At 37.1% G+C, this 19,807-nt stretch overlaps 6 protein-coding genes across 6 annotated transcripts; 1 reads left to right on the top strand and 5 right to left on the bottom strand.

Annotated features, from left to right (window-relative positions):
* Positions 1-1,113: 1,113 nt before the first annotated feature.
* AK88_02647 (uncharacterized protein) lies at positions 1,114-2,352 on the bottom strand (the record flags this gene model as incomplete). Its single annotated transcript, XM_012480272.1, has 4 exons — positions 1,114-1,132; positions 1,283-1,345; positions 1,479-1,572; positions 1,950-2,352. 4 exons carry the CDS (start codon positions 2,350-2,352, stop codon positions 1,114-1,116), a joined length of 579 nt encoding a protein of 192 aa, XP_012335695.1.
* A 744-nt stretch (positions 2,353-3,096) lies between these two features.
* AK88_02646 (uncharacterized protein) lies at positions 3,097-3,595 on the bottom strand (the record flags this gene model as incomplete). Its single annotated transcript, XM_012480271.1, has 2 exons — positions 3,097-3,429; positions 3,554-3,595. 2 exons carry the CDS (start codon positions 3,593-3,595, stop codon positions 3,097-3,099), a joined length of 375 nt encoding a protein of 124 aa, XP_012335694.1.
* A 2,308-nt stretch (positions 3,596-5,903) lies between these two features.
* Positions 5,904-10,569, top strand: AK88_02645 (PEK protein kinase; the record flags this gene model as incomplete). The annotated part of the gene is made up of 2 exons (XM_012480270.1): positions 5,904-6,022; positions 6,186-10,569. 2 exons carry the CDS (start codon positions 5,904-5,906, stop codon positions 10,567-10,569), a joined length of 4,503 nt encoding a protein of 1,500 aa, XP_012335693.1.
* Positions 10,570-11,959: 1,390 nt separating this feature from the next.
* On the bottom strand, positions 11,960-13,765 carry AK88_02644 (uncharacterized protein; the record flags this gene model as incomplete). Its single annotated transcript, XM_012480269.1, has 3 exons — positions 11,960-12,004; positions 12,144-12,214; positions 12,382-13,765. 3 exons carry the CDS (start codon positions 13,763-13,765, stop codon positions 11,960-11,962), a joined length of 1,500 nt encoding a protein of 499 aa, XP_012335692.1.
* Positions 13,766-14,972: 1,207 nt separating this feature from the next.
* On the bottom strand, positions 14,973-16,311 carry AK88_02643 (uncharacterized protein; the record flags this gene model as incomplete). Its single annotated transcript, XM_012480268.1, has 3 exons — positions 14,973-15,023; positions 15,177-15,790; positions 16,098-16,311. 3 exons carry the CDS (start codon positions 16,309-16,311, stop codon positions 14,973-14,975), a joined length of 879 nt encoding a protein of 292 aa, XP_012335691.1.
* A 1,665-nt stretch (positions 16,312-17,976) lies between these two features.
* AK88_02642 (uncharacterized protein) lies at positions 17,977-19,168 on the bottom strand (the record flags this gene model as incomplete). The annotated part of the gene is made up of 3 exons (XM_012480267.1): positions 17,977-18,010; positions 18,180-18,526; positions 18,926-19,168. 3 exons carry the CDS (start codon positions 19,166-19,168, stop codon positions 17,977-17,979), a joined length of 624 nt encoding a protein of 207 aa, XP_012335690.1.
* Between the last annotated feature and the right edge of the window lie 639 nt (positions 19,169-19,807).

Genomic DNA, 19,807 nt, shown 5'->3' with positions numbered 1-19,807 from the left:
GCGTGCCCCGTACCACGTGCACACACACATCCTGTATGTACCACACTGCTTCTTACCTCGATATGTTTTTATTTCCCTCCAAGCCGATACATATATATATGCATTCCATGTACTATTATATTAGCGAGAAAATGCCATTTTTCTGATTAAATTAGTGCTTTGACCGAGTGCCGACAAGCGTGTATACGAGCACGTGTGCTTATGTATGTATGCACGTATATGCATGTGTACATGTGTTCATGTGTTCCATCGAATATTATTTTTATACTACGTGTCAAGCCATGCAGCAAAGATTTTTTAATATTAATTAAAAACGAGTCAACTAAAAGAACCAAAAAAAAAATAATACAGTAGCAACAGTGGTAAGCATCAGTTATAATGCTAACAGGAATAAGCGAGCTAACTAAATTGCTAATTAGGGACGGCGTTAACACATATTGCCTCCCCGTGGTGCAATTCCGTCCACGCTTTCGTAAGCGGAAGCTCACATGTTGAGGTAGCATTCTTGAAATGTGCATTTTGGGATATGCCCAAATTACGATCATTTTTGTACACATTCATTCATGTTTGAAATATTTGGCGGATTAAAAATTGTGCAGGAAAAAAAAAAAAAAAAATGAGGGGTACAGAAACAGCTAGGGAAACACAAATTAGGGTTATTCTATATAAGTGGTCGTTGCATATGTGTGCAAATGAAACATGTAATAGTTGAGCACACAGCTATACTAAAAAAAAAAAAAAAAGAAAAAAAAAAAAGACAGAAGCCGGAGGAGTTCACTGGGGCAATGTACACAGAATGTAAGTGCCAAATTGTGGATTGCAAGTGGCGGTCTAAGCCCATTCGAGGTATTTCCTCACAAGAAGCTTACAAAACTGTTGGCCATCCCACATCCCCCTCTACCCACTGCGTATGAGTATGTAATACACCCATCAAACAATAATACATATAAATATGGTTACAAAAACAAAAAAAAAATGTGAAAAATTACAATCCCGCCATGTTAGGTGGAACTGCATATTTGAGCTCCGTTCCCATGGCATGAGGAGAAACTCTTGCTGGACTTGTTTACTTTTTTGAGACAAAGTAAGCTATCCTTGTCGATGCTCTGCCGCTTAAATGAAAATAATGTAGCTAAAAGGTGGGATAAAAATATGAAGCTGTGCACAGTGTTAGGAATTACAAAATATTGAACGCGTAAGGATGGAGGAAATTTTACGAACAAGTGGCACATCACAGGAAGTCTAATTGAATTGGACAAATGTTCGATTGTCTCGTGGTTACCTTAAGATGCACCCGAGCCATCCAGGGATGAGAATCTTGTGGTACTCCCTGAACATTACTTTGCTAGAAAAGGTTTAAAGATAATGCACGCACGTTGGACAAGGAAAAAAGGCAGAGTTGTTGTACGCATGTTTTACAATTTTCCTCTGTATCGCTCTTTATTTTATTTTTTAAAAAAAAAAAAAAAAGGTCTTACTTGAATGCGGAAGCTACGAAGCCAGAACATATGGGGGAAACCACGCTATTCTCAAATACTTTGTTCAATTCCCAGCATGTTAAGGTGCAGAAGCCTGTGAAATTGAGCAAGCGATGGGGTGCAAATGTATGGGGGGGGAAGGGGTGGAAGGACAAAAATATATATATATATATATATATATAAACGCCAAAATAGTATAAAATGACATAGCAGTGAGATAGGAAGAATATCATATATTTAAAACACTCTACTTTCGCGCACATGTGTGTATGAAGTGAAATACTAAAAATGTTCCTCCCCAAGTGCGAATACGTGTAGACATAGTTTTGTGGTACAACTGGACACTGCGTAAAACAACGAGGGGACATAAAATGGTGCCTTTTCATAAACGATGGGTAAAAATTTATATGTATGTACATGCACATATAGGACGGTATATGCACGTGCGTTTCTCTCGCTATGCAGGCCTACATGTCCAGAATGCAAGTCTCGAAGCGAGGAAATTTGAAACCTCAAAGTTTTTCTTCAAATTGGATATATTACGGAAGGGGAAAAAATTGGAAATATATTCGTTGCTCTTACGACTATTATAATAGTTTAATTTATTAGCCAGACGGATTTTTCTATGATGAGATAAACACTTGTGTGATAAGTGAGTTGTGCTGGGAGGACCTTTATTGCGTGTTAATGAAGAGAACCCTTTTTTAAAATAATGAAATATCAAGTTGTCATTTTTATATACATAAAACTTTCTATAAATTTCACGTCTAAAAACGTATCCAATTATGACCCCATTTAGATACATTCGAATGGTGTATATGGATACGATGTTTTTACACCTGATTTGGCTATCCTCCTTCATCATATTATTCATTTTAGCCTTTCCTGTTTTAACAGTAGCTTGTGAGCTTGGCTAATCTTGTACGTGTGTGCGGGGGGCTGCTTATGCGACGTTCCTTGTATTTCAAATATTACACTTTAATTTTTCAGTTGTTATTTTTCATTTTTTGTTTCCTTATTTTCACTTCTCCCGGGTGTCAACTGGTATAAGGTGAAAACGCGAAATGAGGAAAAAAGGCCACGCAAACAACTCATGTAAACTCATCAAAACTCACAAAAAGGCACATACGATGAGCGAGGGCGTAAACAACATGAATGGATAACCCTGTATATATGGTTGCACGTATGTACTACAAATCATTGCGTTTTTATTTATTTTTTTGGGGGGGGAACAGATGGCCAACCCCTCCTTTTTCGCCTATGTGGTGTAGTTTACTTTTTTTTGAATTGACCGCAAAGCGCGTGTGGCTTAGATGTACATGTTGAGTGTACAGCTGAACGTGTATTTTATCCTCCTCAGTTTTGTTCTTCCATTTTTTGGACACTGTACATGCGTTCCACTAACCCAAAATGTGGAACAAAATTGGTGCATTTTTTAGAAAAATAATAGGAGGACACAAGGAGGGGACAAAAATTCGTTCCAACTTTTGTGTGGCATTTTATTGCTTCTTATTTTGCACCGACGCTAAGGCTGTTTGTGTGGGTATATATGTGAAGTAGCTACGCAGCTACGAATGTAATATATGGATGTGTTCTTGTTTTGGGGAGGAGTGGCCTCTCACATGATGGCCTTCTTAATATTTTCAAGCTTCGTTTCCAAGTTTTTGATGAAGCACAAATTTTTGTTCCTCTCCGTGGTCAATATATCTGCCTGCTTTTTTACGTCTTCGTTTTTTTCATTTATTATGCTAATTTTTTTGAGCATATCATTTTTAAAACTGTCCATTTGGTCGTAAACCTTTTTCTTTTCTTTATTCAAAAATTCGGTGATGGTACCTTTTTTTTCTTCGTACAATTTTAGGTAAAGGGAGTTTTCCAAGTTGGCCTTTTCTTCTGTAGGGATATCCGTTTCAGCTGACACGTCCAACAGCGCCTTTGTGAGCTCGCCTATCTGTTCATGGAGTGGGATGGTCACGCAAAGGAAAGAAGTACGCCTACGTGTAGAAGCACTCATATGTGTAGATGCATTCGTGCCCATTTTATAATACTACGCGCTTTTCCCCCTTTTCCAGTACCTTCGTGTTTAAGCCTTTCGGCTCTGTGTCCTGTTCTGTCATTTTACGAAAAAAAGGTAAAGGGGCAAACACGAAGCTGCCAAGTGACCTTCTACTAATCGCCCCAAACGTAGCGTTATGCCACTCAGCAATGGTTAAAAAGATGTTGTTGAAGTGAGGCAAATTCTGAAAAATGCACACACAAATATGCCCATTAGGGGTTTCTCTATTCCTTCTTTTAGAATACTCACGTGGGCTTATAAACACGGCGCGTCCTTTTAGAAGTCGCGTTTAGTACAAATAAGTAGGAACGAAATGTTATGTGCACATTTTAGGTGGTCAACGGGGGAATTTTATTTTTTCTCAACTTTTTATTCAAAGAGGAAGAGCGTTTATCAATGTGTCTAAATGTTTTTTTTTTTTTTTTTTCAAAACAAAGAACTAATTATGCTCGATGGTGACGCCGACACATGATCCATTTGTGGGAGGAAGAACTTCACTGTTAAAGCACGTAAAAACGATTATTTATTTTTTCGCATTTTCCCCATTTTTGTACAAGCATAATCACGACTCAAAATCACAGTTTTTATTCGAAAACATAAAAAAGACGGTCTTGTTTAAGAATTATCATTTCAAAAAAAAAAAAAAAAAAAAAAAAACGCATGTTGCGCATAATCTATTTATGATGTATCGCTATTATGCACATAGGTATGTATGACATTTTGGAATCATTTTTTTTTTTTTTTTTTTTTTCCTTCATGGTTAGAGCATACAAATTACAATGCTGAAGATGTGATCATCGCAAAATTGTCCTGCTAGCGTATTTCGAAAAAGGGAGAATGTTCGACTAGTGCCATTTAGACTCGCGGACAGGCATTTTAGAACTTACATTTTTGAGCTGGACTTCGCAATAGGCGGTTTAATTTGCCCTTTTAATTACCCCAATAATTGCCTTCTTAATTCCTTCTTAAGCTACCTTATTAATTAAGTTTTCAATTAGCTATTTAATTGCCTACCCTTCCCCTCTAAAGTTCGCACATTAATTTCACCCAAGCGGGATTTATATATCCTCCCGTCTGACATTACGGACTTGAGTGAACGCTTGCGACATGCACATTCCACCCACTTTTACACTAGTCGACATATTTTTTTTTAAAATTATGCGTGTTATTTTATTAGCAGTGTAAAAGGGAACGACACAAAAAAAAAAGAAGTATCTTTAAAAGGAAATATAATGTGTGGTGTAGTTTCCTTCCAAATGAGAAAATTTTCTTCCCTTTTATATGAACTAAAATGGAGGGAATGCTTTACTAATTCTAACGATAACACGGCGGACGTGACATAGTGTAAAATGACCTACCGTGTATAATGCTTTACACTACTGTGTTATTATGTCATTTCGTTACGCTGCTATTATATTTACCTTGTTCTTTTTTTTTTGAATTTTTTTTTTTTTTGTCCCCTGTACATACATCATATCCCCCCTGTTGATAAAAATAGTTTGACATATTAATTTGAAAAAAAAAGGAGAAGGAATTGAAAAGTGAAAATTGTGCAATTCATTAACACACAAAATTTCCAGAACTTGCCAAGGGGTGTGAAAAAATATTGTGAATGGTTCAGTTGCCCTGGGTGTGAGAAGGAGACATATATACGTACATGCGAAATTCAGTTTTTGCCTTTTTCTTTTGTGGAAGTGGAACGTCGCACAAATTTGGGGGCAGCCCATATTCGTCCCACTTGAAAAGAAGAGGTATGGAAATTAAGAATCGAAACGAACAAGGCAAAAAATAGGAAAAAGCAGAAACAAAGTGTAGAAGCAACATAGAAAAAGGACAAAGCTAGAAGCTACAACTTGTAACTTGAAACGAAAATTTTCGAAATTGTACATGTAGCAACTGCGAAACCAACAAGTCGACCGCACGGTGAGAAGAACTACAAAACGGTTGAAGTAACAACATATATATGCCCTTAAAAACGGGAGCAAAAGAACAAAAAAATAAAATTAACACATTAAAAAAAAACGTCTTTCGAAAATGACCTGCAAAAATGTGTCCTGGTTAGTGGTTCCAATTTCAGAAAAATGATATTCCCAGAGGGGTGGTAGAAAAAAAAAAAAAAAAAAAAAACATCAAAATAATGCAACATAGCGCATTATATCACAAAACACAACGGAGTAACTGGAAAACCAACGAGGCGAGAGTTTTTCCAAGAAAGATATCAATTAGGACCAAGTGTGAGCGGCTTTCCTGCAGTGGCATTTGGCGTGTAACACACTTCCCGTGTATGTGTGTACATATGTGCTCGACCTGTAGACTCGTATTGGCATTTCTGCGCTTTGCACAGTGAAGGGTGTAAGCAGAGCGAAAACATGGAAGAAGAAAAAACTGTGGGGGAAGAAAAGGATCTCATTTCTCCGGAAAATATCTTCCACGATATTTGCACCTTGACCTTGAACAAGAACATCGAAATAGACATCATCCAAGAGGGGTAATGCTAAAAGGAAATATGTGAGCGCTGCTTGTGGTAGCGGCTGATGGTGCAATGCCTGTCCTGCGCGCATCCGTTGTATGCCTGTATATGTCCCACCGTTCATAACGCTACGTTATTTTTATTTTATTTTATTTTTTTTTTCCTCCACTTCTCCCCCCAGATTGCTGAAAAGAGTCATTGGCGATGAAGAATCCAATAGCATTCAATTCCTAGAAGAAAGCACTAATACGCAAAATGATTTGACAAAACTAAATGCACATTTGAAGGTAGACAAAATAAATTGGTCGCCAAATCAACACGAACTGAGGTACGCGGATATTCACATCACAGTCGATTTTAACAAGAACAAATTAAGTTATAGCATAGACAACTCAAAGATCCATAAATGCTATCACTACAAAATTACTCTTCTGCTGGACCATATTACACGTGAAGAACTCTCCTTTAGGGATAGCATTTTGTATTTATACAATAGGATCAATGATAAAAGTTCCATGACGTGTCAATGCTGGGATGATGGGAAGAATGCCGATAATTCTTTAAGGCAGAACGAATCCAAAGATGTGAATATTCTCAATAGTGGAGAGGTTGGAAATAGTAAGGCGTTTTCCACGGGTGAGAAGTTCGAAGAGCATATGAATTGGTACGAAGAGAAAGATAACTTGTTTTTGCACAAAAATGAAGACATAGAAGAGTTGAGGAGAACATCTCCCATTTCGTATGCCTTCGACCAGAACATCATTTTTTCAAACAAGGAAAATAACGATTCGGAAGATAGACAGTCGCATAAGTCGTATCAAGTGAAGCATCCAAAGAGGGAGGTTACTAAGAGGGCTATTACTAAGAAGGCGGAGGGGAACGTCGAGGATGTTTTGTCTTCCGATGTGGGGGCTGGTGCGGAGAGCGCCCGGGAGGTCGGGAAGGAAAAAAAGAAGGAAGACACTGTGCTAAACGGGGACGTGAAAAAAAATGTCCATGATGATAAGGAAGAAGATGTAATAGATTTCTCCAATGAAGGATTCCAACCAGTAGGCGAAGCCGCAGACGTAGACACAAAAGACGCGATAAAGCCATGGAAGGAAGAGAGCAGTTACAAGGATGGAGGCCCTGGATTTTCAATCAAAGATTTAGAAGAAATTAGCCGTTTTCTTCGAAATGATTATATGAGCAAAAAAGGGAAAGGTGGTAATTCTGTCATGATGGGAAGTAGGGCAGGAAAATATATAAGAGAAAACGAAAAAAAAAAAAAAAAGTTCATGAAAATTATGAATGAAAATATCCCCCTAACCCTTATTTTGTCAGATAAGGGTAACGAAATATGCAAAGAATTAATTAATAAGTATTCGAGGTATTATCGAGATTTTGTAGAGGAATGTGTTTTAGGGTGTGGTGGATTCGGATACGTAATGAAGGTAAAAAACAAGCGATTTAATATTACCTATGCTTTGAAGAAAATAACTTTGTCCAGCAGCAAAAAAGGAGCGTCCTCTTACCAACACTCCAGTAGTGATCGAATGAATGAAAATAACAGGTACATAATGGAGGAAGCAATAATGATTGCAAAGTTGCAACATGAAAATATTGTAAGGTACTACGATGCCTGGGTGGAAAATAACATCGACTACTACCTGCAGGATGAAGTGGAAAATAATTATGAACATGTTAGTAAAAAGAAAAAAAATTATACACACTATATGGAAGAAATAATTAACATGCGGCAGTTTTATAAGGAGAAAAAGGGGATAGATATTAATGAGAAATATCTGTACATACTGATGGAGTACTGTCCAGGAAAGACGCTTAGGGAGGCCATAGACTGCGGGTTAATATATAAAAATGAGAAACTCTTATGGGAATTGATAAAGCAAATTTTAAAAGGGTTACACTACATACATGATATGAAAATTATGCACAGGGATATAAAGCCGTCGAACATTTTTCTTCAAATTAGTGAAAACATCTTAACAGCCAAAATAGGAGACTTCGGATTAACCACCCGAATTGACAACACCACTAATAATATCAATCCATCAGCAGGAACAGTCAATTATATATCCCCTGAGCAGTTAAATGGCGAATATTTTGATCAAAAGGCGGACATTTTTTCCCTAGGTGTGGTCTTCTTCGAAATGTTCCACGAGCCGTTTTCTACCCTCATGGAGAGGTCCATAGTGTTATCTAATTTATTAAAAGGAATTTACCCAGATAATATAAAATCAGATCAGAAAATTTTCCATTTTTTGTCCAAATTGTTAGCTATAAACCCGCAGGAAAGATCTTGTGCTTATTCCCTACTGCATGAAAATTTTTTATTCTCCTTCGAAAAGGACTTCAGCGAAATATATAATTTAGTGGAGAATAAAAGGAACTGTGAGGAAGTGCACACCATAATTAGTACACTATTTGACAGGGTTGACAATTGTATGGAAGAAAGTCTGATCAAAAAGGAAGACATGGGATTATTTCAAGGCGCAAAAATGTTTACGGAAGAATCGGATATAAAAAAGTGCATTAAGAAAAAGATTATAACTTCGTTGAGAAATAGGGGAGCCATTTTTTTAATGACTCCAATGATTTTGCGAAATAAATATTATAACAATTTGGAACATTGTCATGTGGATGAGAATAACAATTCACATAATGCCAGTAAAAAAAAGGACTTCAAAATATCTAACATTTTTATTAACACCAATAGGAATGACAACCCTGATAATTTATTGTATCTACTAGACATTTATGGCAACAACGTCACGCTGAGACCTTCCTTTTTTTTCTCCTTCTCTGAGTACATCTATGAAAATCTCGAATGCTACAATAGGTATAATGAATCAAATTGTTTCTTCAAGTTTTACACTAGTGGGTGTACTTATAAATATCCCACTGTTCGAAGCAAGACAACGAAAAAGGATGTCCCTGCTCCAATTTACCCTGAGGAAACTGAAAAAATATTTTATTGCATTTTAATTAGTTCGAAGAATGTGTACGTACAGGAAGAATTAAATTATCTCTCAATCTTCTCCAATGCAGACATTCTGGTATCAGTCTACACCTTGTATAACCACATTTCGCACCTTAACAAATTGATATTTTTATGGTCCTATATTGACCTTCTCCCTCTGATACTGCAGGAATGTTTAGACATCCTTCCAGATCTGAGTGAAGAAATGAGTATTCATTTAAAGAAAAATTCACCTCTCCTAGGAAATAAGGCGAACATTATACCGCTCTTACAAAAGTTCAAAATTAGCAGTAATAATCTCTCCAAGGTGTGCGACTTTGTTTATTCCTTATTTCAGCTCAAGTGCGAAAATGGAAAAGTGGGCGAATATTTAAACTCTTTGAGTAAGTTCATATCTGATGATTTGACTAAACAGGGTGTCCTTCTTCCTCATCATAAAAGCTTTTTCGCAGTGAATGGAGATAAGAAAACTGGAAGTTATGGCACCAGCGATATTGCCATAGGGGGAATCATCATCAGTACAAATACTAGTGGTAATGTAGTTTCTTCCACTATTGCTAGTGGGAACCCCAGTTCCGGAGCCAGTGACACCTCCATTAGAAGAGCCCACAGCGTGCCAAACGACATAATGTATCCAAGCCCGATCAGCAAAGTAAAAACCCTTTTGATGATTGAGAAGGTGAAAAAGATCAATAGTTTTATCGTGACAAACACGGTCATTGAAAATACCTGCTTTGATTTATTTCTGAATTATGAAGAAAGCGTGTTTTCAAATGAAATTATATTTTATGTAATCGCCGAGGGGAAGAACAGGGATATCATAGCATGCGGAGGAAAATTCGATCGGGTCATTCAGCATATGAAGAACTGTGGTCCGGTGCCTGGTACAGTTTTCCCTGGCGGTGTGGGTACCAGCGTGGACATAATCAATGACACTGGTAGTCGCGTTATCGACGACGTGGGGATCTTGCTAGACAGCGATAACTGCTACGGGGTCGACTACGACACGGGCGGTGGTGGCACCGATTTGAATCTGATAAACATTAAAGCCTATGGAGTAGAAATTTATGTCGAGAAAATATTCCTAAAGGTAACAGAGTCTAATGAAAAACCGGCGCTAAATATTCAGTCCACAGCAACATCGGAGAGGACGCAGATTTTTAAAAATATCTTACCGTCCACAAGTCATCGAAATATTTTCTCCTGCTCAACAAATTTAATACAGTCCCCACTGAACAGTGGCCAATTTAGTTACTCATCCCCAAAGGTGGTTATTCAGGTGCACGAAATGTCGAACCTGTTAATAGCCTATGATTTGTCCAAACAATTGTTACACAAGAACATCCCTTCGTATATATACTTTTCCATCAATAATGCAAGCACGAAAAAGAAGATAAAAAATTTTAAGTCGCACAAGATAAGGTTTATCATTTCGATCAAGTCAAGTGGAAGCAACATCTCTTTCGATGCCCACAACCCAATAAAATTAAATGACGTTAATTATAAAATTTTTAATTCGAAAAATGAAGACTACAGTTTTATGCAGCAGGAGGAGTTAATAAATTACTTAATTAAGAACATCTAGTTGGTTTTCGCTCCGGTGAATTTTGTGTAGTCTCACCCAACTGGTATTTCATATGGTCAGCTTAAGTGTGGGAAACAGCGTTAAGCACAATTAAGTTCAGTCAGTCTCCTAAGCAGAAGGTATGCACATGTTATGCGCGCGTTGCATATACATATTGCGATGAGGCGAGTCATGTTAGCACACATCCATTCGCACGGTTTACTCGATCTCCGTGAGCACACCTGTGCCGAGTGCATTCTTGCTCATCGCACATTGCACATAGTACATCGCGCCGCATTTGTTTATCTTTTCAAGTTCACCCTTCCCAATTTGGAACATTATTAATTTTGCCAGGGTTGCTCATTTTTTGTGATTCTGCAGGTTCCTTATTAATGCAGTTTTGTCAATATTATGAAGTCTTTTCCTTTTTTCGTCATTTTTTCGTCCTTTTTTTGTTATTTTTTGGTGACCTTTTTCGTTATTTTTTCGTCTTTTTTTTTGTCATTTTTTTTGCTATCGTTTTCACGTTTAAGTGTGTATCCACGTTTTGCCACCGCCCTGGTGGTGCCCATGCACACAAACGTCTGCATGGGACCCTTTGCTCGGCTTGTTTGTAAGTACCTCAAGTATAATTGTATATACTTCCCTTCACAAACGAGATAACGAGCGTTTGCGTTAGATCATAAAAATTCTCCGTTCGCGTGTTATTTTTTTAACGGAGCACACGGCGGTATATTCGTTTTTGTGTTTGTATACACACATATATATTCATGTGCATGTGCTCTCTTCGCACTACCGTTTTTTTTTTTTTCATTTTTAAGAGTCAACTTTATGAAATCTCGAACACATTTATAAAAGAAAAAATTCGTTGTGGAGTTTTTAAACTACCCTAACGGTGGTGACAATATGGTCATAATTGGTGTCACCCTTTACTTTTTACTTTCGTACGTTGCTCTGTATGTTGCTTCAGGCTAAACATAAAACATAGCACCGGGAAGAAGTCACGCTGTAGGAATAGTCTACAACTTTCTTTTTTCCCCCTTCCTTTTTTTCTAAACCTAATGGTTACTCCCAAACCTTCTGGAAGTACACCTTATTGTATAATTATATAATTTGCCCAATTGGACCTCCAGCAAAAGACAAGCAGAAAATGGGAGAAGACAGAACGAACGAATAGATGCACAATTTGCGGAAACGTAAAAATTACATGTGTTCTTCAAATTGAAGCAAAACGCATACGGGGATCCTCCTTAAAGGGAACAGTTAGCTCCAAACAGGAAAAAAGGGGAGAGGGTGCGAAACGCATTTTGAGTAAATTGCACAAGACAAAAAAAAAACCTATTCAAAAGCTTACAAAAAAAAAAAAAAAAAGTGACCAAAAAATATTCGTCCATATGAGTATGAAGTCTATTTAGAAATCGTCCAAATTTTCATTTTCCTTAATGTGCTTAATGGCCTGATGGGTAAAAAAGGAGAAAATGACGTGGGTCAAGGATGTGGATGTAGCGCACACACGTGCATGAAATTGTACGTGCGATGAGCAAAATGCACATTTAATTGTCTCCCTCCATGTGAGCAAACTAGCGTTGGCATACCAAAATGGAATATTCTGCTAAACAAGTGTCCCTATCGTCAATGTACATGTATTTTCTCAAAACGTCTAAGCCTACAAAAAAGAAGAAACATAGGAAAAATAAAAGAACACTGATGATACACACATTAGGCCTACTTGAGGGGGGGGTTCCCACTTTCTTATGTTGGTTAAACCCACGCGTTGGTAGTTCTCTCTTCTGCCCCCCCCACACACACATCCCTTGGACTCTTCCAACGTACCGTTAATCCGTTTGACATAATTTGACACCTCTCGGTTTACACAAAAGTTAGCCACGAAGCTAAGGATGTATCTGTTTAAAACAAATTTATGATAAAGCATTTCCTCCTTTTTCGATAAATGGTCACTTCGCACTTGCAAAATTGTTTTCAAGTAGGTAAAAATAATGTCAAGAAAGTTTTTTTTTTCTGGACAAGACAGGTAGTCCAGTTCTTCATAACGGTCACTAAAAATGTTGGAAATGAATAAAATTAGCTTGAAAATTTCTAAACTGAATTTTTTTTTATGATATACGAACATATCCATGAATAGAACATTTTTATGATACATTTCGATATGCGCATTTTGGAAGTTGTCAAAATAGTTTACGTTATTTATGTACGTTAGACTTTCCTTTATGTGCTCAACGGTGTTTTTATACACATGTTGGTATTTGCAAATTTGTTCTGATTCCAAATTTTTTTCATCAAGGATGTTGTACACTGTTTCGTAAATGAGTTTAAACATCAATGCGATGTATTTGAATAAATAATTTTTGTTTTCCCCCTTGTGAACAATTTTCCACTTGCTCAGTACAATATTTTTCTTGAAAAATAAAAACACATTTTGGTTCATTTTTTCCGTGTGCGCGTAAAAATCAACATACAACAATTTCATATTTTGTAAAATGTGTAAAAATAACTTATTTTCATTTTTCAAGGAATTCTCAATAAATATATAAAAGTAGTTACAGATAGTTGCCTTTTTTTTAATTTTTTTTAAAAGATCCCAAAGAGACAAAAAAAGAACAAAGGAAAAATCTTCCACGTTGCAAAGCTGCTCATACGTTCTCTCATTTATTATAAAATTGTTCAGCAGCATAAAAATGTAATCCTTGTTAAGTCCTTTCATGATAATATGATAAAAATAAAAGGGATACAGAAATGCAAAAATTTCCGAGTTGTTTTCATTGTGGGTCACTAAATTAATTAAAAATATTAATTCGTACTTGTCCACGTCTGTGTATGGGGAGAGATTTCCAATTGTTTCCTCTCTTTCCAGGTTACTACTTCCATTTCCGCTTAAGCTATTCACAGCATCTGCATTATATTGTCTCCCTAAAAATAAACTCTGGTACGTTTTCCTGTCCGTTATTTTTTTTTTAATCGAGTCGTTATGTGGGATGTAAAAGATGATAATTTTCAATGCCTTAATGTAGTTACTCAGATGGGCTTCACGCTGTTCCACTGCTGCTGCTCCTCCGCCCTCGATTTTGTTTTTGCATATTGTGATTAATTGGATAATCTTGTTCTCTTCATTCTCGTCTAGTGTGGATCCTGCTTCTGAATTCTTGAAGTTGTAATGCTTCTCGATGAAGTCAACTTCATTGAACAGCTCAGGTGCCATGGTTTTTTGTCACGCTTTGGTTTGTTCAGGCGGATCACTTCTCAGATGGATCACTTTTTAGATGTATTTCTGCCAAAGAGAATGCTACTCCTTTCCAATTGCTGCTATAGGCCAATTGTGGCATCTATTTATGAACAGGCACGAAGCACTCTCGTACCCAACACGTGGACTGCAATATATGTAGAAGGTGCTATTCTCCGCCTTTTGCCGGCTTCATTCTGAGCACCTGATTGTTCGCGCAATTCAGTTTTTCTCATCGATCCGTTTGAAGCATTCTTACGGCCTTCTTTTATTCTAAAAAGTGTTACCTCTGAAGGATCTTATTAGGTATATTTTCTGCTCGGTTCTCACTTTGCACTTTTTTTATTCATCCCCGAAATGTTTCGAATGACAATATATATACGTTGCTTCATGTATGCACAACGTTTTTTTTTTCTTCTTTTCTCAATTTTTACACATTTTCGTAGCTCTCCCATTTTTACTAAGCAAAGCACGCATTGCACTTCAATGTGCGGTCAGGTTACTTTTAACAAATTGCAAATTTATCAAAAATTGATGTGATAACATATGTGGGTAAAATTCGAAATGGCGGAGAGAACAAAACTGTCAACCTCCACTTCTACAAACACTACGTATAATCGTGTAGGACCCCTTGGGAGTCATGTCACCCACATGTTGTCACGTAAAGGAGGCACAAGTTGAAAGAGATGATGGTTGGAGATCTGGGCGTAGACAATTCGGATTTACCTGTTCCCCGCTTACAAAAAAAAAAAAAAAAAAGAAGGATGATGTGCACCTTGTATGTCTCCTTACGCTGTGAAATTATGCACCGTGCTATTCATTTATTCATTTTTTTCTTTCCAATAAATTATACATAAGTGTTATGAGGGGGAATTTAAAAAAAAAAAAAAAAAAAAAAAAAAACAAGGGATAATGGCAAATTTATTACAATGTTTGGAAATATCCAGTTTTTGTGAACCTCCCCCTCATGGGGGCCTTCATCAACTCAAAATAGAGTACAGAAGCGACATCGAAGCGCATATTACAAAAAAGCAGCATTAAAAAAACGTAACCATGTAAAAAACTGGAATAAAAGGAGTATCTACGCCAATTAGAGTGCAACACATTTAGAGTTACTGTTAGACAAAAAAAAAGGCGTAATTGTAAAAACATAACGCATCCATGTCGCAACGTAATGTGACGGCAACTACAGACCGTGTCCTCTCCATTTCGTCATTTCGGTTGCTAACTTGTCCGTCTACAGGGGGGGGGGGGGGGCAAAAAAGAAGAAAAAAAAAAAAAACATGTGTAGTGTGTGGCAGAACAGTTGCGGTAGTGAATATGTCTTACAAATCGCACAAGTTCCGAATTAACGAATTTCGCTTTTTCGCCGTCCCTTCCGGTATGTTACCTCGGGATCATAATCGGGGAACTCCTTAATCAATTCGAAAATGGCATTTCTGGTTTTTTCGATTAACTGGTCGACTGTCATTCCAGGGGTGGGATAAAAAGGCTCTCCAAAAGAAAAATACACAGTTCCCATGTCCACCAATTTTGCTTTCACAGGCCACAATTTTCCAGACCCATGTAAAGCACATGGCAATATTTCACAATTATTTTCAATTGCGAATTTAAAAAAACCTGGTTTGAAAAACTGTAACTGTCCAGTAAGAGAACGTGTGCCTTCCGGAAATACAATTGTACCCATGTTCATAGATTGGTACTCTTTACAGGTTTTCATAACCTGTGCTACACTTCCTGGTTTAACTTCCCATCCACCTTTCCCTTTGGTAAAATGAATTGGCATATCCCCAGACAAATATATTGCCTGTCCTCCAAAGGGTATTCGAAGTAATGAGGCCTTAAAAACGTACTTCAAATTCCATGACACTGTAACTGCATTAACTACCCACGGGTCTAGTGAAGATAAGTGGTTGACAAATAGAACTGTTGTGGTTGGCCTGTATCCCTTCCTCGGTTTCCTGATTGTTTTTAATTTCCAAAATGGGTTCAACGGGGACAATGCTGTGTAGAAATAAGGGGGGGGAGATCGCCATAGCGTCAGGGGTGGCAATATACGTGAAAGTGTATAATCATGTTGGTACCTCTACACACACACACACACGCATGGTTGATCCTCACATTATCTTTTTTGGTACAGTGGAGTAGTAAGTTCACTGTTCACACTTTCCCTTTTGTCCCTTCCACATGGGGATGTTTTTTTTTTTTTTTTTTGTTTTTTGGAGCTCTTCTACACTTCTCTCACTGTCGTTCTCACTTGGGGTCTAACTCAGGAAGCCCCTTTTAAGCAGCTTCCCCATTTTCTACTTACCCAAGAACATACAAATCCTAAAGCAGTAGGAAAGTATCGTTAAGCGTGCCTTTTTGCTACATATAATCAGAGGCAAGAACAAAACGATACATATCATTTGCAAAATTGGAGCAAGAACCATTGCAAATGATATGAGGACATACATGTAAGTGGTCACAATGAGCCTAATGATAACATTAGATTGCTTGTCTTTCTTTTTTTTGGGTTCTTCCATTTTTCCTAAAACATAAGTTAGTTAAAATGCTGGAGTGTGGGGTGAAGAGAATCAAATTCTGTTCTTGGCAATTTGGACCTTTTATATGACACTGTTGCTTATAGAATAGTGGTATATTTTTATGGTGTATTTTTTGTAGCCATCTACGTAGCTTCACAGGGGACAGAAACAGGGAGCAATTATGTAAATGCGTAGAGGGGCTATAAATTTGCCTATGGGGGGATTTCCCATAAGGAGTATGAAAATTCAAAGGCAATGCTTCACATGTAGGGGGAGCACTGCAGTCATGAAACGGGGGCGTGCACATGTGCATCTATGCTTACAAGTCCGCACGTAATGTGCGCATTTGTGCGAAACGTGAGGCGTGAACGGATGTTGGAGAAACAGGATTGGAAGCAAAAAAAAACGAGAAACAAAATAGGAAAAAAAATTTGCGAAAAAAAAAAAAATCACTATCTCCTAGGCACAAAGTTGCTTTAAAAAAAAACTAAAAAAGCTCATTTTCACTACGACGATCACATCAAGCGACTTCTTAATGTAGACGTCACCAAGGGAAAAAAAGGGGAGAACGCAAACAAAAAAAAAAAAGAAAAGAAAAAAATTGTTAAGTAGGGTAGTACTCTGCGAAGGAGATGCTTGTGTGAATATAAACTTGCAAAATGTGAATAAACACAGATCGATATGCATATAACATAGCACATTATTACGGGCGCGTATATACACGTGCTTTATGAACTTGAGTCTACATGGCAGCAATAAAGAACGCAGTGTGCAACAGGGTAAATATTCTGTACATAGATGGTACAAAACCAAAGGAGGAACGAGCAACGTGCAAAATTGGGTGTTAGTGTATAGGTCAAATTTACCTTACTCCTTTGTGCCGTTTGTCACTGTTGCACATGAACTTTTTATAACATACGAAATGCCAAAGAGTGAAATATATACTAAAAAATAATGAACAAATTGTAACAAAAAAAAAAAAAAAAAATGGTTAAGGGGAATTCCAACTTGTAACATTACAAATTGCATTTTTGCGAAAAAAAAGTGAACACTTCAAATTGCGAAGTAGCCAATTTTACGTTCCAGGTTAAGTAAAATGTTTACACGATTTTTTCGTATGTTATAAAAGTACATAAAAAAAAAAAAAAAAAAAAAAAAAAATGGACTACAATTAAATATCCCATTTTATCTTAATAACGTATGTTGTAAACTCTACGCATTTCTAAAATTGAGGAGAGAAAAATTAGTAAAACGCCCAGTTTGGAAATTTTGCGCACACAAAAAGTGAATAACGGTGTTATCATGTAGGTGAAAAAAATATATGTGAATGTGTGGTAGACGAGTACATGATAGCTTCATTGGGTGTATGTATAAACGAGGATAAACAGAGAGCTACTTGTGCCATTTGCAACAGTTTAAAAAAAAAAAGAACTTTTAATTTCAATAAGTTAGCGAAACAGGGAAGAAAAAAAAAGTGCCCTGTTACATGTACATCCGCTGCATTGAATTCGAAGAACAGCGATATGTACATGGACTATGAAAAATTGAAAAATATACAAACACAGCTTGTGCGAAGTGATTCTTTGCTGACATAGAACCATGTTATGTGAACGCTCCAAGGTGTATAAATGGATGAGAGCACTTAGCCCGTAAGTGCAAATATAATTATGTCTTGCCCCTTTTATTGTGATTTTCCGTCCTGCGTTAAAAAATCACCCCCCTAAAGGGGGAAAATACATACATATATATATGTACACACAATGTTTTATATATGCGCGCATCTGGACAATGGGGGCATGCGTACAAAGGGTTGAAGAGACAAACGCGTTCACTTGTACAATCGCGCGGAAGCGGTTAGCGAGAATAACCTGAATTTGCGAATTCGCTTTTTTTCATTATCGAGGTATTCCTTAAGGTATATCTGCTTTTCCACGCCAGACTCATCTTCATATTTGTCTCCAAATATTTCCTGGACTTCCAAGTCCATCTTTTCTCGACCAAAACGCACATACAAGATTTGGAGCGTTTTCTCCACAGTTATGTACCCATTCATTTCATAATCGAACATGAAAAACTGAATTATGTTGTATAGGTCACTCGGTATTTGCTTCTTTTTGTCGTTTACACACCGCAGGTATAGAAAATAAATTTCATCATAGTCTAGACAGTTGTCCATGTTGTCATCGAACTCCCATATCATTCTTTCGACTTCGCTCTGGCGGAGGGGTGGAGGAAATTCTGTTTCATTGGCCTGCTAGCTCATTTTGGTCTGCCTATTCGCGCATTTGTATGGGCCTATTCGCTTATTTGTCTACCTATACGCTCATTCTTGTTTGCCTATTTGTTTGTCCATCCTCAATTTCAACAAAGAGACACAGCTTAGCGTTTCCCCTTTAGGGTACTCCACAGTTGGCGAGTTACACTACGCCGATTTGCAAACGTTATAACGTTCGCCAGCTCAACGCAGGAAGAGCGCTACAAACTCTCATTCTCTCCCATGTCTTCTACATCATTTTGTATGAGGATGCAGAAGCGATGTGCCTAAAATGGGTGTACTGCAAAAGAATGAGTAGCTCATTTGAACTCAAAATTAAGCAGCGGGAAGAGGTATAACCTTAGAAATCTTGTAATTATATTTATGCAAAATGTCATGCAGATTGCAAACGGAAATTTTTCCTTTATTGTCCTTGTCCATCATCTTAAAAACTCTCTGCAAATTTTTTTTTTCCGTGTTGGAAATTTTTTTCAAATTTTTGATGTCTAAAGGGGCTATAAATCCATTTCCACAAATATAAAAATTGGGATTCTTTTCACTATTTAATTTTTCGATAACGGGTATGTACGGGTTGTCGTTCATTTTGTTGGCTCTATTTGATTTTTATTTTTATAATTGTTTCTTAACTATTCTGGCGGATTTTCAATTTTGTTAAAGTCGTTATTCAGTACTAAGTTGTCAGGAACATTCCTTCCATGGCAATGCCCAATTCCTGTGAGGAAATATATGTGCCTTACTTGTCAAGTGTGCAAAGGAAAAAAAAATAATATTAAGTAAAAATGGAAATAAATCGTGCTGCTCAAATGAACAAGAAAAAAAAAAAAAAAAAAAAAAAAAAAGACCGGACCGGAGCGGAGCGCACCGGACCGCGAAGGAGAGCAATGTTAAAGCATTTATATAGGAAGTAAAAATGAATTTCAGCACTTGCGCAGTTACCGTGTCGTAGGGGGGAAATAGCAGTGAAATGTTTCTACAAAGATAAAATTCGCATTTTTTCCCTTTTATGCATCTTTAATATTGTCATTTTTCTGCATTCATTATGTCGTTACACATGTCTAACTGAATGACAAGCATCAAAAAGGGAGACCTAGTTATACACATTCCCTACGAGCGCGAAATAATGCGCATGCACATGAGATAAAATGTTCCCACAGAATGCACCGCGATGTTGAAACATAATGGCATAGCGAAAGACTGAATGAGAAAGAGAGGTGTACCTTA

Source organism: Plasmodium fragile, assembly GCF_000956335.1.
Source record: "Plasmodium fragile strain nilgiri unplaced genomic scaffold supercont1.26, whole genome shotgun sequence".
In the NCBI taxonomy this organism is placed as follows: domain Eukaryota; phylum Apicomplexa; class Aconoidasida; order Haemosporida; family Plasmodiidae; genus Plasmodium; species Plasmodium fragile.
This window is presented reverse-complemented; position numbering and strand designations above follow the sequence as displayed.